This window comes from Panthera onca, chromosome C1, assembly GCF_046562875.1.
Source record: "Panthera onca isolate mPanOnc1 chromosome C1, mPanOnc1 haplotype 2, whole genome shotgun sequence".
Lineage (NCBI taxonomy): Eukaryota > Metazoa > Chordata > Mammalia > Carnivora > Felidae > Panthera > Panthera onca.
Window position 1 is genome coordinate 180,099,692 of NC_138346.1, and position 23,721 is coordinate 180,123,412.

A 23,721-nucleotide genomic window follows, 5' to 3' on the forward strand; every position below is an offset into this window, starting at 1 on the left:
AGAGGGAGACACAGAATCTGAAGCAGGCTCCAGGCTCTGAGCTGTCAGCACAGAGCCGGATGCGGGACTTAAACACACAAACCATGAGATCATGACCTGAGCTGAAGTCAGACGCTTAACCAACTGAGCCAGCCACCAGGCACTTCATCTACAGGGTATTTTAAATCAGGGTTTATTATTCTTGTTATTGTTGTGGTTTGTCTTTTAAGGCAGAGTCAAAGCTAGATGAACCCACAGACTATTAAATGCTTTCCTATTAATCCATTCCCATCATGTACTTTAGGAATTTTGTTCTACTACTTAAAATTAAAGCTATATTCATCCCGCCTTCCCCATTTTTCTTTTTAAAAACTATTCTGTTTTTAAGTATACCACAAATGGCTTTTAATCAGGATCAGTTAAAGCTAAACCTCAAGTATTACTGAACTGGAGATTTAATTGAATTCAATATGAACTATGTTAATGAAACAAAGAAAGGGTCTAATGCTACTTCCCACTTAAATTATACCATACGTTTATCTGGTTCTAAGTCCCTCATTCCTTAATGCAAAGGCTATTCTTTTCTCTGAACATACCAGCATGACTGAGATCTGGAAATATGATAATGAACAAAAACATCAGCACAACATAACCTGGATTTCTGATTTCTGACAACTGTAGACTCCAGTATTTTTAAAACCATACCTACCAATAAAATACATGAAATATATCCCCATCTCTCTAATAAGGCAATATAGTCTAGTAAAAGCTCTCATAATTATGGACCAATACTTATTATATGAAACAAAAAATAAACATCTTTTGATGACAGAAAATTTCTAACTCAAGTTTGATGAGATTCAACAAATGAGGCTGGGACAACTGGATATCCACATGCAGAAAAATGAATTTAGACCCCTACCTCACACCACAAAGATGAACTCAAAGTGGATCACAAAACTATAAAACTCTAAGAACAAAACACAGGAATAAACCTTTGTGATCTAGGATTAGGCAATGACTTTCTCAGGTAAGCCACCAAAGGCACAACCAATAGAAGACTGATAAATTGGACTTTATCAAAAATAAAAATATGCATGCTTCTCAGGATGCTATCAAGAAAGAGAAAAGACAACCCACAAACTTGAAGAAAAATTTGCAAATCATAGATAAGGATTTGTATTTAGAACATATAAATCAGTCCCAAACTCAATGAGATTTAAAACAAAACAACTAAAAAATGGGCAAAGAATGTGAATAGACATTTTCCCAAAGATCTATGAAATGGCTAACAAGCACATGAAAAGATCACGAACATCACTATTTCTTAGGGAAATGCAAATGAAAACCCTGAGATGCCACTAAGAATGGCTAGACAATCACAGGAGTGATCTCATCATATTCAGAGGTTCCATGAATCCATTATTATTTTTTAAAGTATAGTTGACACACAATGTTACAGTTTCAGGTGTACAACACAGTAATTCTATGTAATTCTATGATTCTGTACGTTATGCTATGCTTATCATAAGTGCAGCTACCATTTGTCAACATACTATTACAGTATCATTGAGTATATTCCCTGTGCTGTACCTTTTATCCCTATAACTTACTCATTCCATAACTGAAAGCCTGTACCTCCCACTCTTCTTCACTCATTCTGCACCACCCCCACACCCCCTTCTCTGGCAACCACCAGCTGTTCTCTGCATTTATGGGTCTGTTTCTGTTTGTTCATTTGTTTTGTTTTTTCAGATTCCATATTTAAGTGAAATCATATGGTATTTACATTTACAGTTAGCCATAAGACAGAAGCATTACGCAGGTGGGCCTGATCTGATCTCATGAGCCATTAAAACCAGAGAGCTTTCCCTGGCTGGTTGCTGAAGAGAGATAAGGTCAGAAATGTGAACCATGAGAGGATATGATATGCCACTGCTGGCTTTGAAGATAGAGGGAGACTGTGCAAGGATGAGACAGAGGCCTTTAGTTGCTGACAATGAGTTCTAGCCAACAACTAGCAAGGAAATGGGGACCTCAGTCCTACAACGAGGACCTGAGTAAGCCTAGAAGTGGATTCTTTCCCAGACCGTCTAAATAGTTCAACCTGTCCAGACCTTGATTTGGGCCTTAAGCATACAATCCAGCCCAGTCACCTTAGAGTCATCTACAGAACTGTGAGCTAATAAATGACTGCTGTTTTAAGCCACTTAAAAAAAAAAAAAAAAAAAAAAAAAAAAAAAAAGGACAATCACAAATATTGGTTGAGGATGTGGAGAAAATGGAATTCTAACATACTGATTGTGAGTGGGACTGTAAAATGGTGTAGCTGCTTTGAAAAGTAGTTTAGCAGTTTCTAAAAAAGTTATTACCATATGACCCTACTAATGCCACTTCTAGGTATACAGTTAAAATAAATGAAACATATCTCCACACAAAATGTAGACATTTACTGCAGCATTATTCACAGTAGCCAAAAAAAAGGGAAACAACCCAAATACTCATTAATTGCTGAATAGACAAAATGTGGTATATCTATTCATTGGAATGTTATTCAGAAATGAAAAGGAATTAAGTCCTGATACATGTGACAATATGAGCCTTGAAAACATTATGCTAAATAAGCCAGTCACAAAAGACCACATACTATATAATCCTAATTATATGAAATGTCCAGAATAGGCAAATCTAGAAACAGTAGATTAGTGGTTTCCAGGGATTGGAGGAGGAACAGGGGCGAGGGTAGCAAAGAAAAGAGGAACAGGGAGGGGGTGACTGCTTAATAGATACAGTGGTTCTTTTTGGAGTGATAAAAACGTACTATAATTTGAATATGATGATGACTGCACAAGTTTGTAAATATACCAAAAACCAATGAAGCGTACACTTTTTAAAATTTTTTTAATGTTTATTCATTTTCTGAGAAAGAAACAAAGTGTGAGTGGGAGAGGGGCAGAGACAGAGGAAGACAGAATCTGAAGCAGGCTCCAGGCTCCATGCTGTCAGCACAGAGCCCTACGTGGAGCTCAAACCTGTGAACTGTGAGATCATGACCCGGGCCGAAGTCAGACGCTTAACCAACTGAGCCACCCAGGTGCCCCTGAAGTGTATACTTTAAATGAGTAAACTTTATGGTATATAAATTAGTATCAATAAATCTGTTTTTAAAAAGTCTGATGAGAAATTAACAAATACTTATGAAAAACAAAAAGTCTATGAAGAAAAATATTCTGGGGAGAGAACCGGAGATCCCAAGACAACTTAAATATACAATCTACTTTGAAAGGATAATCTAGACCTGTACTGTCCAGTTTGGGAACTACCAGTGACACCAGGCTACTGGGCACTTGGAATGTGGCTAGTTCAAAGTGTAATATACACCCAAGATATTGAAGACTTAGCACCAAAAAAAAGACAGAATATGAAGTATTTTGAAATGATAGTATTTTGGATATATTGGGTTAAATAAAATACATTATTAAAATTAATTTCACTTGCTTATATGAATTATGGCATATGGTCTTATCACCTAATCTTGATAAGGAATTGGTCAAGTCCTCCAATGTAGAGGCCTCCCAGATTATTTCTGCTTTACTCCACCTTCCCCGCCCCGCCTCCCGGCCACTTCCTCTGCAATTTCCCATGAGTGAAACACCAGCTGCCTCTATCTATAGTACAAAGGAAGAATGAAGTTTTCTGAACTAACACAGCCCACCTGAAAATCCCACTAACCCAAGTGGTACCCAAATTTTGCTGCATATTAGAACCACCTGGGAGTTTAAAATCCCAAAAGCCCAGGTAACACCCCACAGCAGCTACAACACAATGTCTGGAAATGCGAGCTAGACACGAGAACTGTTAAAGATTCTCAAGTGATTCCAACAGGTAGCAAAGTTTGGGAGTCAATACATTAATCATTTAGGGAGGAGGAAAACTTGTGGGAGAATTAAAATGAAAGAATCAAAACTGGAAGGAGTTTACAATCCTACCTACAGCATTCTGCCTCTAACAAGCTAATACTAAATAAATTCCAAACAACAAAGGCATCAAATTAGCTATCCTCTTATATCCCTTTGGGGTCTCAGGTGGCACTCTCTAGAGGTAGCTGATTTCAAGATTTTATTAACCCACCAATGAAGAACAGTCCTCCAAAGTGACTGTAACAATTCATATTCCCATCAGTATTAGACAGAAGTCCTCCCAGCACAACAGAGAGGTGGCTAAAAAAAAAAATCATACATAGAGTGGAAACACTAAACTATGAAACCATAAAAAATTATGTATTAGATGGGACGCCTGGGTGGCTCAGTCGGTTGGGCGTCTGACTTCAGCTCAGGTCATGATCTCACAGTCCGTGAGTTCGAGCCCCCCATCAGGCTCTGTGCTGACAGCTCAGAGCCTGGAGCCTGCTTCAGATTCTGTGTTTCCCCTCCCTCTGCCCCTCCCCTGCTCATGCTCTCTGTCTCAAAAACATTAAAAAAAAATTTTTTTTTAATTATGTATTAGAAACATTAATTCAAAATTCACAATTATTGGGCCCCTATTATGTGGCAGGCAACTGTTCTGGGCACTGAGGATACAGTGGTGTTTTGCAGTGAATATTTGTGTGCCCTGCCTTCTACCATATTCAGATGAAGCCCTAACCTCCAGTATGACTATTTGGAGATGGGGGCATCTATTGAAGTAAATTATAGTTAAATAAGGTCCTAAAAGTGGGGTCTGGACCTAATTAAGTGTTTTTATGAGATACCAGAGAGCTCTCCTCACCATCTCTCTCCCTATATCCCTCTGTCCTTTCAACCTTCTCCTTCTCCTTCCCTCCCTCCCTCCTTTTTATCTCTCTACTCCTTGTGCACACCATCAAGGAAAGACCATGTGAGGACATAGTGAGAAGGTGGCGGTCTACAAGCTAAAGAGTCATTACCAGAAACCAAATTGGCAGGAACCCTGATCTTGAACTTCTATAGCCTCCAAAACTGTGAGAAAATAAATTTGTTGTTTAAGCCACCCAGTCTGTGATGGTTTGTTATGGCAGCCCAAGTAGACTAATACAAGGGTAAATAAGACTAAGTCCTTAAGGAGATTACAGTCAGGTGTAAACAGATAGCAAACAATATATCAAGTGAATTTGGCTAGTGATGCAAGGCCATGAAGAAAAAGACCACCAATGGGAAGTTAGACATTATTTAAGTAGAGTGGTCAGGAAGGTCTCTTCAAAGAGATTTCATGTGGGCAGAAATCTGAATAAAGCAAGAGAGTGAGTCCTGGAAACATGGAGGAAGTGCCTTCCAGGCAGAGGGGAAAGTAAATACACATCCCTGAAGCAGAAAGCGTCTGGCCTGAGAAAAAGAAAACAAGCCAATGTTGTTGGAATAACGTGATCAAATGAGGGCAGATGAGGTGAGAGAGTAGTGATAGTTCAATTGATATAAGTTATTATAAGCAGTTTAGATTCCAAGGGAGATGCAAAACCATTTAGGGGGATTTAAGGAGGCAAGTGAAATGATCTGATTTACATTTAAAGATACTCATAGAATTCATACAGAATACATATGTAATTTAAGGGATGTTTTTGTACACTGAAAGCCTTTAATGAAGGCTTTTTCTTTATGGAAAAAACTAAAAAGCCAAACTCCATTTACTTAATCTACGTTACCCCTTCTGAAGGACCTTGAAATATAAGTCTATCAAGCTGGGCTAAAAAAAAAAAAAAACAAAAAAACCCCCAAAAAAAACAAAAAACAAAAAACAAAAAACACAGAGAGGTAGCAAGTACAGACTAAACAGTAGAAACTTCCAGCAGAAACTGAGCACCTGGCTGCCTCAGTCAGTGGCGAGTGCTGCTCTTCATCTTGGGTGAGTGCGAGTCCCACATTTGTAGAGATTACTTAAAAAATGAAAAATCTTTAAAAAAAATAGTAGAAACTTCCAAAAAGGAGTGTGAGTAATTTGAATTGTAACTCATTCCAAAGACAGAACACCGAAAATGTTCTTGATGGGAAGCTAAAAAGGTGAGCTACTCAAAGAAGCTAGGCAGTCTTGTTTTACATCTATCTAAAAGTTTTGAATGACTTGTAGAGATTATCCAAACTGGCCTAAACACTATCAGCTCTTCTATTTCCTCAATCTTCTAGAGAAGGCAGTATGAATCCCTAAAACACCTACCTATTCACACTGAGCATGGTGTAGTTCACTGCTTATCTATATATTGTAGAGGCTTTTGGGTAACAGTAGGTGTAATTTTACAGTCAAGAAAAACAGAAACCTTACCACCTCTTTTATACCCCCAACACTATCCTCCCTTTATAATATATTCTCATCCACAAAAGCAGATGAAAAATTTAGACATATACACAAGAAATCAGGCATAGTGATAAAAAAACAAAACAAAACACCAAAAACCTAGAAAGTGAACACAAGCCCTTAAATTCAGACACTTTAATACTGGATCTAGCCTCAGAAGAAAATGATATTGACCTCCTTTAACTTATATGGTGAATATCCTTACTATCTAAGCACAAATGGATTGTCCTATACAATTGCGTTATTAACCATACTAGGTAAAAAGTGACCATTACTGGGCAAACAAATATATGCAACTGAATAAGTAAAACAGGCCAGTAATTAAAAACTCATGCAAACATCATTTCCCAACTTGGCTGCTGAATTGCCTGCCCACCCTCTTCTAGCCACTGGCTAGAAATACAGAGGTACAGTCAGATAGAAATAATCAGGGGACATTTTTTAAAATTCTTATTTTCAAACCCTAAAATGCCTATTTCTCAAAATACAGGCAATCAAATCTACATTTAAGTTGAATACACCAAAATTTTTCAGAAAAGCAGGCACAACACCATGAAATTTTTACTTCACCACAGTACTTCAAAATACATTTTATTGTATGAATAAGGAACAGCAATTAAAGCTGTGGTTCACTGATGTAGTTTAGTACTAGAAAACCAACTAAAAAAATATATATATATATTATATACATATAATACACACACACACATATATATCTTTTATACTCTTCATTATGGATGAGAGAAAGAACTCTTGCTAAAATTTAATTCCTTTCTTCCTAAGAAAAACTTTTCTGTGAAAAGTTTTGCAAAGTATGCCCTTGTTCCAAAGCAGTATAATGGGTAAAGTGGAAGAAAGGAGTGAGTCATTCAAATGTGCTCCCCTCCTTCCCAGTCATATCAGAAATTACCTTATCAAAACCAGGCACATGTTGCTAATACACAGTTGTTCAATAGTACTATACACCCAAATACACAGTTGTTCAATAGTACTAGGAACCCCACAATTTACTGTAGAAAGGTAATATATTTCAGAACCAGGTCACCGGACTATTAAAGAGAAATGCTATTACAATTTTTAAATCTCATTAAATTAAAGGAATCAAAAGTAAAATTTACTTACTTTAGCAATCTGCAGCAACACAATGCAGTGTTTAATTGATTCTACCATGCTCTGTAAAAACAGGACACTGATTTTAGGATCTTGCACCAAATAAAATGGTCTTTTGATACTACAACTTTAGATATAAAAATCAGTTCAAATGTACAAGATTTAAGTCTATACTATACAAGAAATACCCTCTCTGGATATCCGGTGGGTTCTACTATATTGACAGTGTCAGATGAAGTTATGATTAGCAATTCTATAAATCATTAAAGAATGCCAAAAAGGGGCATCTGGGTGGCTCAGTCATTAAGTGTCCAACCTTGGCTCAGGTCATGATCTTGCGGTTCACAAGTTCAAGTCCTGTGTCACGCTCTCTGTTGACAGCTCAGAGCCTGGAGCCTGTTTCAGACTTTGTGTCTCCCTCTCTCTCTGCCCATCTCCCACTTATGCTCGTGCGTGCTCCCTCTCTCTCTCAAAAATAAACATTAAAAAATTTAAAAAGAATGCTAAAAATTGTTAATTTATACTGATAACATTCTAAACGGATTTTCAACACTTCAAACAGAAAGAAACGGGGCTGATTAACTTCCAAATTCTTAGATCAATGGCAGGTAACCCTAATGTAAATTCCTAAAATATCTATTGAAGACTTTTATGGAATTATGGAGAGTAAAGGATTCTAACCCCAATACTGGTAAACCTAGAATACTACTACTTTGTTTTTAAAAAGGCTTTTATCAAAATGTAGATCTTATGAGTAGCCTATTACATAATGTCAGAAGGCCAGTACATCAGAAAGCTTGAATCATAATATATTTTAATTATAAGAGAATTTACGTTGTGCATGGATGACACTTTTTATCCAAGAATCTCAGACAGACAAGACCAGAAACAAATAAAATGGCACATGAAGTCCATTTCAATTAGAGGGATTATTTTAGTCCTTTTAACTCCTTTAGAAAATAAAATTCTTTTTTTTAATGTTTATTTATTTTGAGAGAGAGCAGGGAAGGGGAGGGGGAGGGGGAGAATCCAAAGCAGGTTCCACACTGTCAGCACGGAGCCCGATGTGGGGCTTCAGCTCATGAACCATGAGATCATGACCTGAGCTGAAATCAAGAGTCAGACGCCTAACCAAGTCACCCAGGCTCCCTGAAAATAATAAAATTCTTAAACAGCCTTGTAAAAAATTCATAAAAATTAAAATCTCAATTGTTCTTAATAGTGGCAGCTTAAAATAGAAACAGCATTTTAAAGTACTTTCTAATGCAAAGCCAGAGTTTATCAAACACATAACTTACATTTGTTGTTTCTTTGAGAGTTTCAATTTTCTGTGAAAAATGAGATGTTTTAAACAGAAATAATCAGAAGCACAAAGAGATATCATTATTTTCTACTCATCATTTAAAGAATTTTACTAAAATGTACTCATAACTCTGAGTACAAGCAAGTTGGAAAGGGAGTACTTTTGGTTATACTTTTTAAAACTTATATCAAACATTAAATAAAACATTCAGATATTTTACGGATTATGGATTACAGGATTAAAAAGAAAATGATTACATCTGCAAATAAAATTCATGTGGTTCAATTCAACATTTGTAAGAATACAAAACATTTTTATTCGTTTTATTAAAAAACGTCTCTTTTCTATAGACTGATTCACTATATGATTTTAAAATACGTGTTTCAGAACTACCTTAAACTTTGCCAAGCTGTTTAAAAATGACATGGGACTAAATTCCAAAACTAAGAATGGAAAGGGAGCTAAACATGAGTTACAGATACTATTATCAAGTGTAAAAGAGCCAAATGCAAAGCTACAGTCAAAAGAAACACACACAAAAATAAATGATACTGCATTAGGAAATCTAATCAAGGAAGAAAAAATGTTAACTGGAAGAAAGCAATATTCAAAATACAAAGTAATTGTCAGAAATTCACAGAGGGCAGTAGGGGAAATATAATTAAAGCAACACTTGTTTTGTTTCCTCAACTGTGGCTTCTTGTTAATTCTGCAAATTCTTGCCAGTTTACTATATGAAGTGACCACAAATCAATTTAATAAAATAAAATTTCTACCTTCAACATTTAAAAACCTCTAAACTTCCTAGAACTTACTTCTAGGAAGGTGGTACTTAACAAAATGGGCATCATATTAAAAATTTTGTACATTACCCTTTCATTTAATTATGAAACCATAACAGAAATTCCCCAGAACCCCCTGCCCCCTCTGCCCTGCCCTGGTCTGTACAGCAGTACTACCATAAACAGTAAACAATACTATGATAGTAGCCAAAACACTGAGGTCCTTCTGTTATTTCTCTAAAAGGCTCTTGGTTTTAAAATGGTTTAAGGCAAAATAATGATTATAGAACTTACCTTTCTCTGTTCATCATCTTTGCAGTTTTGAAGTTTGTCATCAAAAAGCTACAGGATTAAAAAGAAAACGATTATAGTATCAAGCCACTTTACTATATTGTATACATGTACTAAACATAAAACAGCAAACCTTAGTTCTTGAACACTTTTCTTCCAGGGATGATCTACATGTATTTTTAAGGTAACGTACATTTTTCCAAAGGACTGTATCAAATCCAATTCTACTGAATTATTTTAAACGGTCAAGTTCAATTACTCTGGTAGAATTACAAGCAAAAGAAAACATTCTGAACTTAAAATATCAACTGAAACCTAAGCTTTTTCTGCTCTGTGATCCAAGTTTATTAACACTTCTTTTTCTTCCCAGGACTTTTGCTTTTAATTAATTTTAACGTTTATTTATTATTGAGAGACAGAAAGAGGCTGAACATGAGCATGGGAGGGGCAGAGAGAGGGGGAGATACAGAATCTGAAGCAGGTTCCAGGCTCTGAGCTGTCAGCACAGAGACCGACACAGGGCTTGAACTCATAAACCACGAGATCATGACCTGAGCTGAAGTTGGACATTTTACCAACTGAACCACCCAGAAGCCCCTGCTTGTAATTAATTTTAAAGTAGGAATTGAAAAAGACAATTTCAGTAATAATAAATGAAGTAGAGAAATCATCTCTCTCAACCCCAATCCCCAAAATGGAAAAACCAAGGCCTTTGAAATTGAATGACTTTAAAATTCACCAGTTTCAAAGAACTTTAAAACAGAATATGAATCTAATCTTATCATGCTTTCTTCTAATTATGTCTAGATATTTATTTTTTAATGGCCAAAAAAGTGCATTATACAATTTATCAATATAAATCAGAGATAAAGATCTATGAGTAAGTCACCCAGATCTTTTAATAAGTCAGCTTTAAAAACTGCTGAGGAACCATCTAGGGGTTCAAATTAACATCAAATAACTTTACATTCAGAATGAAGCTCAGTAACATTTACTACTTTATACCAATCCAGTATATAAACTAATGCCATACCTTTAACTGTTCTATCAAGATTTGTAGGTAAGCATCGGCCTCTGTAAGTTTCTTATCAAAGTCTTGGACACTAGGAACAAATCCTGAATCCAAACCCTAGAGAAAAAGAAAATTTGTAATAAATCTAACAGTACCCATGCAATGTTTAATAGTACAGAAGATAGATACTTCATCCTTCATACATGACATTTCAATTTTTGAAGTAAAAATAGTACTTTTACATAAATAATAGGCATATTTAAACTATCTAAATTCTCCAAGAATAGTGGTACATCAATCTCCCTCATGAACTTCTAGCCCTGTTCCCTTATCAAACATGTGCTGCTGCTTAAATTAGGATTCACCCTGCTCTTCAGAATCATTTTCTTCTCTCCCAAAACGGCTCCCAGTGATATCCAGAGCAACAGTAATTTAGATAAATAACCTCGATCACCACCTTGATTACCTCCTACTTTACCCCCACTTTGATTCCTCCAGTCCCTTATCTTAACTTCATATTCTATTTAGTTCTCTCATTCCCTAACCCACCCCATTAGCACTGATGCATTCTCCTCCTTCCTTATTAAAAAAGAAAAATGAACCTCAAAATTCTCACCTCTTCTAATAGGGCCCTCTCTAAGTGAAAATGACAATACTTCTGTCTTAATCAAGTTCCCTACTCACTTTCACCCTTGGCATGAACACTACACTCTGGACACGGTGTAAATGTTTATTTATTTAAAGGGCCCACTCATTTCTCAGTTTAAGGGTCCAGCATTTGCATGTCCCACTTTTTGTACACTAAAAATTTTAAACTTCAAGAGCATGGGATTCCTATGTTTTAACTTTACTCAAAAGTAATCATCTCCGACTGAAAAACACATCAATCCTAGGTGTAAAGACAAAAAGTGGGGTGCCTGGCTGGCTCAGTCAGTGGAGCGTGCAACTCTCGACCTCTGGGTTTTGAGTTTGAGCCCCATGTTGGATACAGAGATTACTTAGAAATAAAAATCTTTAAAAAAATAAAAGACAAAGTTGGGAGACTGAACAAGACTACCAGCCTGCCATACTTGCATGCCCAAATGTCATGCAGTTAAAAAGGGTCACAAACCACTAATGTCACAATCCCAACCCAACCACAGAATTCAGCACTGAATGGGTAAAATATACCAGTTAAACATACCATACTTGATTTTCACTTATTGGCCAAAACATGCTGATCATTTTCACATTCCCAATTTAGAAAATTGAGGCCAGGGTTCATTGTGTATTATACCAACACCTCATCTCTGCACAATACTTTATTATTACTAAAGCACTTTTACAACCATTATCTCAAACACCAGACTGAGACTGTATAGTATGGAAAACAACAATGGGTTGGCAAGCCTGGTTTCTAATTGCAGCTCAGCCACTAACAGGTCTCTCTAAGCTGTTTTCTTAACTGCCAAATATAGGCATCCTCCTCATACTATTATTGATACCACAGCTAGTACTTAAGACAATTACTAATACAATCAATTACTACTATTAGCATTTATTGTTGCTCTTGCTTCAAATTCTGAATCAGAACAGTAAAAAAAAAACGAAAACAAAAACTTAAGTCATATTAGACCATGGGAAAATCAACTTAGCTTGTAACCCATTTTGTTTTTCAAATTCAAAGGCAATACAACTGCCTGTTTTTTAATATATACATGTAAAGAAACTGCTTGAATGAGTATTAAAATATCCCTTCCCAATGAAATGTCATGCATAAAAACAAAATTTAAGAAAAATCATAATAAACATCGTGTATAATAAAACTGTGGTTTAAACATTTTTATTTTAAAAGATAATCCAAAAAACTTCCTATTAAAAACAGTTACTATATAGAGCATGATAATAAAAGATGTGGAAAAGGAAGGATAGATCCATTACATTTCAGAGATACTACAGTACTGCACTGTGAAAGAAGGAAGTAATTTCTTTGTATGTTACTGTACCACAGAAAAATTAGAACTGCTTGGCTTAGTTTTTGTTTCACACAGCAATAGAACATAACCGCCATTAACGTAAGTATAAGATCCAGTTAAAAATCAGTAAAATACATTATGCTTGCTAAATATTGGAAAGGTTAATGGCATAGTCATAAATAAAAGGTAAAAGCATCTAAATAATTAGAAAATGTAACTTTTAAGAATTTTCCCTCTTTTGAATCCAAAATGTAATTAACATATTATTTTGAACAAATCTGATTAAAAATCCTTCCGTAAATAGAAACAAACTGGATTTAAATTACTGAGATCTAAAACCCACCTAAATTAATTCTTAAAAAACAATCCTTTGATGTTGCTATAATCATAGAACCTCAACCTGGCTCTCTTCTTAGACCTGCCTCTAGATAGTCCTCCACAACATTCCTTTAACCTCAGAATAAACTCCACACGTCGTAACATCCAAGTCAAAGATCTACTCACCAATCTATTTTTATGTAATGTATAATAGGAGGTTTATAACAAGAGTTATTAGCGTAAAAGCCCAGCACTAGCCTAAACTTCCTTGCACAGTAATCCATACATCTCTAATGTACTTAAACAGAAAATGTATAGTTGCCCAATCTGCAATCAATAAAACAACATGCACACATTTATCAACATGGACAACTGATAGTAATTAAACTGCTTCCTCACACTAGAAGAAAATACCAAGTTGTTACTATGTATTGTGACTTACAGTAAGTACACAGAAACAAAGCCATCTCTAAAACCTCCCACCTGAAGTTACTTTTACAATGTCTTTGAAAATCTTCTAGGGGCCCCTGGGTGGCTCAGTCGGTTGAGCGTCCTACTTCGGCTCAGGCCATGATCTCACAGTTCGTGGGTTCGAGCCCTGCATCAGGCTCTGTGCTGACCGCTTGCTCAGAGCCTGGAGCCTGCTTCAGATTCTGTGTCTCCTCCTCTCTCTGCCCCTCCCCCGTTCACACTTTGTCTCACTCTGTTGCTCAAAAATAAATGTAAAAAAAAAAAAAAAGTCTTCTAGTCTTTAAATATCTCAACAGACAAGGAACTCGTTACCTCCTAACATATACTATTTCATAAAAATTCCCTTTAAGTCATAACTATTCCTCTTTCTATTCAACATTTACAATAAGACCCTACACTTATTCATGTCCTTTTTAATGGAATTTTGTTTTAAAACAAATTATCAGAATATATAGCCCTTTACACCATGTTGAGAATGGTCTTTCTTCAAAAGAACTAAGAACAAACAGAGCAGATCCTTTAAGACAGCGTGTGACTTCATATTTCTTACAGGGGCATCTTATAACTCTTGAGAACAAGCTGGCTGGGTCAAGCAGATGTACCACTCATTCAATACTATACCCTCAGGGATAGTTCAGCCTTGAATAAATGTGTGTGGCACTGACTGCAGCATCTGGCAGCTACTGATGCCTTGACAAGGGTCTACTCCACTCCCCTTCCTCCCTAAGATTCCTCTTGCCTTTCTGTTGTCTTCATCCTCCCCTTTGCCTACCCCCTCACTCCCTTCTTCACTTCAGGTCTTTCTTTTCTTCCCTTTTGTCCTTTAGCAGTGACCAAAGTGGTTTTGTTGCACTTTTGGCAGTCAGGACCAAAGAGGTTGCTGCTCCCTAATTTACTATATTGATGAGCCATAGTTCTCATTTGATGACTTCTGTGTGAATTCATTTAAAGTTTCAATTTTTTTTTTTTAACATTTATTCATTTTTGAGAGATGGAGAGAGACAAAACGTTAGTGGGGGAGGGGCAGAGAAAGAGGGAAACAGAATCTGAAGCAGGCTGCAGGCTCTAAGCTGTCAGCACAGAGCTCGATGCAAGGTTCGAACTCAGGAACTATGAGATCATGACCTGAGCCGAAGTCAGACAGGCAACCGACTGAGCCACCCAGGTGAACCTAAAGTTTAAATTAAACACAACTATTACAGAGAAGTAAAGGCAAATGATCTGTGATGTAAAAGAAATTAAATTGGAACAAAAGAAACGAAACCTGCAAGTTACATACATCCATAAAATTAGAAATCAACGTAAAAAGGGAAAAAAAAGCCCCTTTATGTGGCAAATATACTAAAAACAAAACAGTCTAGTTTTCAAGAATACTTTGCTAATAGGGGCATCTGGGTGGCTCAGTTGGTTAAGTGCCCAACTCTTGGTTTCGGCGGAGGGCATGATCTCACAGTTTGGGGTTTCGAGCACTGCATCAGGCTCTGCGCTGGCAGTGTGAAGTCTGGTTGAGATTCTTTCTCTCTCCCTCTCTGCCCTTTCCCTATTCTCTTTCTCAAAATGAATGAATAAACATTTTAAAAACAAAAATCACAACAACAAAAAAGAATCCTTTGCTAATAAAGGAAGCTATAAAATCAAGACTTTTAAAGAAGAGTAACACATGATTCGCCACCAGCCAAGATCTATATATTCAGTTTAAAATATATAAAGAAACATTTGGCCCAATTTCAAAAATAATATCTAGACTGCCAGAAGAACATCAGACTGCCTCAGAGCTGTATGTAAGTACTTCCTACTATCTTCCTAATATTTATATTGAATAGCATCACTTCTCTTCTCAGAAAGCACTTCAAAGCTAACAAATGTCAGCAAAATTAAATGAATTCCTATTAATGACTTCAGTTGGGGCCATTAAACACTATTTATACACACACATAACCAAATGCTTCACCTCCATTTAAAAAAAAAGTATTACAAGGACGTCCTTAAAACTGAAGTACATATGAACGGTAACTGCTTTGTAGAGGTACTCTTTTAGTAAAATAGTACAGGAGGCAATTTTTGAGGCAGGCAGTTAAGAGCTTTTAAAGTAATTCCTGGTAACAGAGGAAGAGTAATGAACAGTGGAGGTAAAGGTGGTAAAAGGTGGTTAAAGGTCTTGTTGAGGTCAGAATCAGGAAATAAGAAAGTCATGAGTAATCTGAGGAACGGAGGAGATTAACACAGAACAGGAAGGGCTATGGCTGAATAAATAACACTGTGAAATTAACAAATGAGTAATTATTTTCATATCAAATCTTATTTTACAGCAAAAACATAAAGGACTAAGTACTCTATACTCTGCTTTCTCTTATATAGGAATAGTATATAATAAATATATGTTGCAAAAAGAGAAAAGGAAAATATATTAGAGAAATCAGACCATGTAAATCTCACAGAAAACTTCAGAATAACAAGAAAACAGAATAAGTTATCAACAGTAGAATTGTAAAGGGGAGTAGCAGCTTAAAAATTTAACAAAGGAAAAACACCAAAGAAAACAAGCCTCCTAATGAAAAAAAAACAAAAACAAAAAACACAACATGAATCCAGACAAAAGTAGATGATTTTTTAAAAATTAGCAAAATACACACCTGATAATTAAAATAATGCAAACTTTGCAGAAATGTCGTTTTGATAAAATATGAGAGTATTTGGAAAGTTTAAGTTCACAATTAGCAATTTGAGATGACATGCATCACAGATAGGCTTTCATCCAATGAAAGAAGTATAGAGCATACTTACAATTCAATCACTTACAATTATTTTTGAAAATTCAAGAACTGGAGAGATACCAGAAGACTGGAAAAAAGCAAGTGTGGTACTGATCTTCCATAAAAGTAAGGAAAAGAGAGAATAGAAAGTTACTTTACCATGCTGTGAGTCTGACATCAATAATTAAGTAAAGGAATAATAAGAGAAAAACCTGTAACTGAATATTCAGAGGAAAAGTAGGTACGTGAGCAGCAAGTGGCAAATTAAAAAAAAAAAAAAAAGAATATTTTATGCCAAACTTAATGGCTTTTCTGTTCCTTAGAAATTTATTAACAAATTAAGTTTTTTGAGAAATGACACCATTTTGTCTCCTTATCAAATGACTTAAAAGTTGGCTTAATGATGAAAATAGTATACTAAAGAAACCAGAAATATTAATCAGATTATGATTTTATGTCAAGTATACTACTCTGTGATTTTCTTGGATTGCTGAAAACCTGAAAACATTTATAATCCCTACTGTCTCTGTGGTTTATTCACCTCACCTAAAGGAATTTCTGAGGGCAAGAATTTCTATTTTTAATCCTAAAGACTACTCCACTATCAATTCATTTGGAGTGAAGATTATCAATTCAAAACTGTCAATAAAACTGAGCCTATTACTAAATACTTTCCTCCACTGTAACTTCACGCTATCTTCCATTTAAGTCAATGTTCTGATAACCTAAGCCTCCAGAGCAAGTTCTCTTTTATCAACATGGTAGCTATAGTTAACTTACCAGCACTGCTAGGTACCCCAAGAATATCCTATAAGGTTTTTTTCTGTAGTTCTAACACCATGGATTCACCATGGATGTACTATATTAAAATCTTTTCACAGTATTAGGTCCTCTGGTAGATACTTTATAAGTTTTCTCATTTGATTATCACAAGACAGTAAGGTAGACAGACATTAACCCTATTTTTATAAGCATTTACCCAAGTCATGAGGCAGGAGTTTTCTTTAATTGGGATTTCAACCCAGTCCTTTGACTTTAACCCGTTAAACTTTTCTCTTAAATCACAATAATGTCTGAAAAGAATTCATGGCATAAGAGCACTAAAATGTACTAGAAAAACTGCCTGAAGGAGCTTGAGGTAGCTAAAATGGGCACAAGCTTTAAGGTCAGACTGATCTAGTTTTAAATCCTGAATCTGCAACTTCCTAACCAATTACCTGTATGATCTGGCCAAGCTACTTTCCCCACTGCCATTTTCTCATCTAGAGATGGGCATAATAACAAACGATTTAAAGTTGTTGGATAAATGAAATGAAAGAATCTGCAAAGTAACACAGCAGTAAGTTTTCCACTTCCTCTTCACAATCTGGAATCATAAATAACCAGGATTCATTATCTCCAGGGCCTAACTAGTGCCTAACATAAAGAGGGCACTCAATGAATATTTGATAAAAACAAAACTGATTAATAACCCGATAATACCATAAAACATATGCAATTTTAAGAGACCCATAATCAAAAAAGGATATAAGCCTAAGTGAAATTGTATTTAATGTTCCTTTAAAAAAGGAACACAGTAAGTTGATAAATTCTGAATATAATAGTAATAAAGATATGAGCAATACACAAAACAAGTCATAAAATACAGTTATAGAAAATAGATCAGAAAAAAAATTCCATATGAGATTTTCAGGAAAGTATTGGGTATTAAGCCTGAATCATAAAAGGTAAATTGTACTGAATTATTATTGTGGTCACAAAGAGTCAAACAACATAGAGAAAGCCTTTTTCACCATAAAATAAACTGATTTTTGAAAGTACATCAGCTCTTTAAAAAAGGAATCACTTTTAAGTTTAAAAAAATGGCTTATGCATAGTATTAAGTTTCTGTTTAAAAAATATATACACCACAAAGCAAACGTGAATTGCTCATACAGTTGGGAAAGAGAACTCCTTTGTCAAACAGGAATTATGTACAGACACTGGTGTCAAAATTCATGAACTTGAATCATAACTCTTAGCACAACTGCTTATTCTTCATGATCTCTTCATCTAATGCTGACCCTATATGTAACCTAAGAACTTACAGAAGAAAACACTAATATTGACTGCATAAAATGACTTGGTTACAACTGCACAAAAGAGGTTTGGGATTTGCACCATTTTCCTCTGTTTTTAAATCATTGATAGCTTGTTTTTCCAAGAGTTCTCTCAATTTATTCAATAAAGTCATATAAAAAGTCCTGTCAAAACTAAATACAACAAATAAAAACCTGAAGTTTATGAATAGGATGACCACATATCCTAGTTCGTCTGGGGTAATCAATGTTTATTATGCCTGTTGTCTCAGAAAAAAATTATTAGCAGCCTCCTTCAATCTCAAAAGTGTTCCAGTCTGGACAATAAATTGTATGGGCTCCTTCTCTATAAAGAATGTAGCTAGCCTCCTGGAAAGTGTGTGAGATTGCCTCTGAGTTGTCAGAATGCAGCAAATTACTTAAAACATTGTTTTAAATGAAAAACGAGGTTAAAGGCTCTCAATGTAGAAAGCCAATTACAGAAGTAAGGCTTTAACGTAACTCAAGGTAATTAACATTAACTGGGTGCTTACCTTATGCTAGCTAAATGGAGACGTAAATAATATAAAAGCTACATTTTTTAAAAGTTATCTTATTTATACACATATTCCCCTCTGAAATAAAATGCAAGTAACAAAACACATGAAATACATCACGTATTATTACCGGGGATGGGGATTAAGGAAAGGGGGTATTTGAGACAGGGACTGGTATAGTTTTTAGTTTATACATTCACTTGTCTCTGATTATTAAAAATAAGTATATATTTATTTTAGTTCAAAAACATGTAAAAATATTTGGAAACTGCAGGTTTATAAATATTTTTCAAAAGTTTTATTACTGTTTTAGCTTGCAAAATTATTCTCTTACAATTATCTATAAATGTGTAAAATGTCTTGAGAGTAAATTTGACAATACAGCTGCTCAGGTACACCTTTCCAAGCAAAATGTAGCATAACAGATTTGTAACATCATTTACAGATCAAAAGCACAAACTAGCAAAAAAAAAAGGGGGAGGGCACTAAAAAATTAGCAATCAACAGTATGTTGAAATAAATGTCAAGAAGAAAAATAGCCAGTAAAACAAAGCAGAATACCTATTTTTTTCTACATCCTTCCTGCCAATAACATAATAACTCAACATTCAAGAAAGCAAACTCATGAAAGACAAAAACACCCACTACATCACTCCCTCTAACAAAGCCCTGTTTGACCATGTGATGGTGGCAATCAGCCAAAGCTTTTCTTTTCACACACTAGCTGTCAGGCTATTGGCCATCTCTTTCTTACAAGTCACAGGTTAACTCATTCCAAGATTTATATAAGCTCTGAGTGACTAGTATGAGATGGAAAAAATACATTCTTCCTTTCCCCAACCTCAGACTACTACCTAGCATGCGGTTTAACAGCATTCTGGAAAGCAAAAAAGTCTCACTATTGTTAAGGGCCCACAGAAATGAAAGTTTTAGGTAAATACTGGCTATTTGCTCTAAGCATAACTAACAGAAACTCATATTCAAACACATGAATCCTTAACCTGGGTATTTTAGTAGGTCAATTTTTGAAATAACTGCAGAATTCTCACAGCATAATAGTTGTTGAAATTTTGATTATGAAATGTTTTCAAAAACAAAACTTGATATATTCCTCTAACAAACCCGGATCTCTCTGTATGGCAAAACATAACACACTGAAAATGAAACAATATCTAACAGGAGCTAAATGATGAACTAGTCAGACCAACAGACAAGTACTAAAAGGCTTAAATCTCACATAAACCAACCAAACAAAAATAGAAGAACAACACTGAAAAAGAATAAATACTGTAATTGGTTTGGCATATATCCCTTAAAAATCATATATGCCAAAGCAGTTTTTGTATATCTCATTTTAGCTGCCAGTGAACATTAAACAGAACTAACAGGTTCAGTTTTTGCTAAAGCTGTTAAAAGTGTCATAGAAAATTACCCTAATTTAGTTTAATTGTGGTCACAAATCTATCAAGATGGTCTAAAACATAACTAGAATATATCAGGACAGGACTCAGTGTTGTTCTCAACTGTATCCAAGGCCAGTGCTTGGTTTGTAGAGGTGCTCAATAAAAATTTTGCAAATGAAGGAATTCTGAAATGTCCCTACCTGTTAGCATTTAAACATAAAAAGTAATCAAAGAAATTATAAATCAGCGTATCATGAAAAAAGCATAAATAACTTGTTTACTCTAAAGGATTTATTATTTTACAAGAACGGAAGCTGGCTTTTTTATGGCTAGGTAAAACTTCTTAAATAAAAAAAAGAAGTAACAGATAAGACACTGTATTATACAGGCAGTACAAAAAACAAGACCAGGCAGGGGCACCTGGGTGGCTCAGCTGATTGAGCATCCAATTCTTGGTGTCGGCTCAGGTCATGATCTCATGGTTTGGTCCGTGGGATCAAACCCTGTGTCGGGCTCTCCAATGGCAGTGCAGAGCTGCTTGGGATTCTCTACCTCTCTCTCTGCCCCACCCCCAATTCATGAACCCACATGCTCTCTCAAAATAAATAAACTAAAAATAAAAACAAACAAAAAACAAGACCAGGCAATGACAACTGACTTACCCCTCTAAAACCTCATTCTTCTCATGCCAAATCTTCTCACAAGCAGTTTTACACATGCAGGTATCCCCTGATCTTTCAAAAGTCCACCTTACCACTTTGCTTTCACAAAAGACCTTCATCAGTACTTATTTTCACTAACCAAAAGATATCTGAAGAGGATATCTGCTTTTATGAAAAAAGGCACAAAGCAAAAACAGCATTCAACATTTGTTTTGCAGCAAGCTGTTAGAGGCAGCAAATACCACAATCAAGAATGGCACCACCAAGCTCCTTCTCTGGGAACTACACTCAGCATCTCAGCCATTATGCTGCCACAGCTTGAACTGTACCTGTGAGCATTTGTGCTTTATCTAAATTTCTTGAGCATCCATTAGCAAGACGACCTAAAGTGTCAGAAAAGTCTGAGAGGTTATTTTTAGGGTCTAAGATCCTTCAGAAATCTTTCCACTTAAATTTATGGTAATTGCTTCTTCACTTTACACCATTTTGACTTAGGAAAGATTTCATAAGAACACTCTAATTTCAAAAAGCTGAGGAAACCTATACCGTTCTAGGGTTGGAATTCAGTGTTACAATAATGATTTATTCATTGGGTATCTTTTTTGACTATGGCACTGTGCTAGATGCCAAGATGAATCAGACGTAGACCGTGCCCTAAGAGTTTCAAATCTGTAAGAGAAGATAAACATCTGTCTACAAATAATTGATTCAAACGTGGTAAAATAAGTGTTATGAGAAAAGTGCTAAGAGATCAGAGGGGAAAGTTGAGAGGATAAGAAAGGTTTCACAGACGTAGCACTGTGAAGTACAAGATTTGGACTGACATGTGAGGGGGAAAGTATTATAGCAGTGGCCAGAGGCAGGAAACATCATAATGAAATGGAGTATTTGAACGTCTCTTCAATGATGGGGCTATAGAAATGAGAGCAGGGTTAAGTAAACTAACAAGGGATGCTGGACCCAGGAACGAGGAACAGCAGGAAGCCTTCACCACCTCAAGCCTAAAGGAACAAGGAAGGAAACATTACCTAGGATGAACTGGAGGAGGAGCTAATCAAAGGACACTCTAACATAGTCCATAGCCACTGCCAGAAATGCATCAAAACAGAGTAGCAAGAGGAATAAAGACCCCAAGAGCTCTCTCTTTTCCTCCTTCCATCATCTGTCACTACCTCCCATTCCCACTGGCTAACCCCAACCAGAATCCAAAGGAAAAAGAGCCTCAGGTGACACAGGCTGTAAAGGTCAGCCTTCCTGAGCAAAGAGCAGAGAAGGGCAAAGAATCAATCTGCAGGAAAATGGAAAATAACCAGAAAAGGCATCCTTAGACTCAGGGGCTAGCATAAGCATAGAGAGGCTATAAAGAGAAGGAGGCCAAATGAGGGACAATATGCTCTGGAAGGAGAACATGTTTTTCAGATTCAGATGCTGAATCTGAAAAGAAATCAAAATTAGTGGCTTAACCGGAAAAATTACTAGGGTTTGGGGAGGTAGGAGAGCAAAGGATGGAGAACAGCAGCAGGTTAGCACTCTGGTTCTCTCTATAGTCAAAAGAGCAAGAATCATAGGACTCTAGGCCTAGTTAATCTAGTCTCTAACTGTGACCTTGGGCTAGTCCTTTGGCTTCTCTGAAACTGTTTTTTCCACTATAAAAATAGGTAGAGGTTGTGTTAAAACATTAAGATCCCTTCCAACTCTAGGAGCCTGTAAAGCCAGTATCTCCAGGTAAATAAGCATGTTCATCAAGTGAGTAAATAACCCTTCTGCACTGGAAAAACCTGGAGTCCACTTATTTACTTTTATAAAAAATTAATTTCGTTTAAATAAAGACAATAAGAACTTGTAGGTTCCAACTGCAGCCAAGTCCTGCACAATACAACAAAGAATGTTAAAATACAAGCAGACTATCATTTAGTATAACCTTGAAACTGAGTAAGACCAATGTAACCAGATTTTAAAACATGCTTTGGAATGCAGAGAATGCAAAGAAACAATGGAGTAAGCAGAATAAGTTGACTAAAGTGGCACATTTTGGAAAAAACAAAATGAGGTGATAAAATATAGCAAAGAAGCAAAGTTCTTAAAGGTGTCTTCAGAAATAAATGAACTCCAATGTAAAGTCTTTGTCTCTCTCTCTCTCTCTCTCTCACACACACACACACACACCTGGGAACAATTTCTTCACGACACAGATATTCAATGAATATGCTATGTGCCAGGTACTATCATGGTCTCCAAAGGACATCTTTAAGGACAATACAGAAAACAGCAAATATAATTAATCATTACCTAATCTTCTGGAATGAGCTCAAATTTCACCCCTCCAAGCAACATACTCTGACTTCCTACGATACTAACTACCATAAAACTAATTAGTGCTGGTACTGTAATCAGTATTCTTCAAAATACATCAGAGATCATACAGACTGGGGGGCAGAGGGAGTTTGCCTAGGAATCTGCTCACCATTTATAACACTGTTTCTAAATATTCTCTCTAATCCTGTCTCTCAGAAGTGGCAGCAACTAGGGAGCTTGGTGACTTAGGAAATATTTCTACCTCACAGGGGATAAAGCTAAGTTTGAGTTTGCACACTTAGGACATCGTTAAGTCATATATTTTGACCATGTAACAAGCATTCATTGAGCACCTACTATGTGCCAAGCACTGGACTACAGACAAAGGCCCTGGGGATACAAAGATGAGTAAAGACCTTTGACCTCTGGAGGTCAGGGTGTAATGCAAGAATCAGACATGTGAACAAAAA

At 35.9% G+C, this 23,721-nt stretch overlaps 1 protein-coding gene across 9 annotated transcripts in view; it reads right to left on the bottom strand.

Moving 5' to 3' along the window:
- Nucleotides 1–23,721, bottom strand: part of OSBPL9 (oxysterol binding protein like 9) — a 192,109-nt gene that overhangs the window by 37,286 nt on the left and 131,102 nt on the right. For 5 of the 9 annotated variants that reach the window (XM_060624270.2, XM_060624268.2, XM_060624273.3 and 2 more), the window contains 4 exons: nt 10,802–10,897; nt 9,772–9,819; nt 8,691–8,720; nt 7,405–7,455 (listed from right to left, as the gene is read on the bottom strand). In XM_060624270.2, the coding sequence (XP_060480253.1) occupies nt 7,405–7,455; nt 8,691–8,720; nt 9,772–9,819; nt 10,802–10,897 (225 nt within the window). Of the gene's footprint in view, nt 1–7,404; nt 7,456–8,690; nt 8,721–9,771; nt 9,820–10,801; nt 10,898–16,323; nt 16,393–23,721 lie in introns of all 9 variants that reach the window. The other 4 variants (XM_060624267.2, XM_060624269.2, XM_060624266.2 and 1 more) reach the window with 1 other exon arrangement.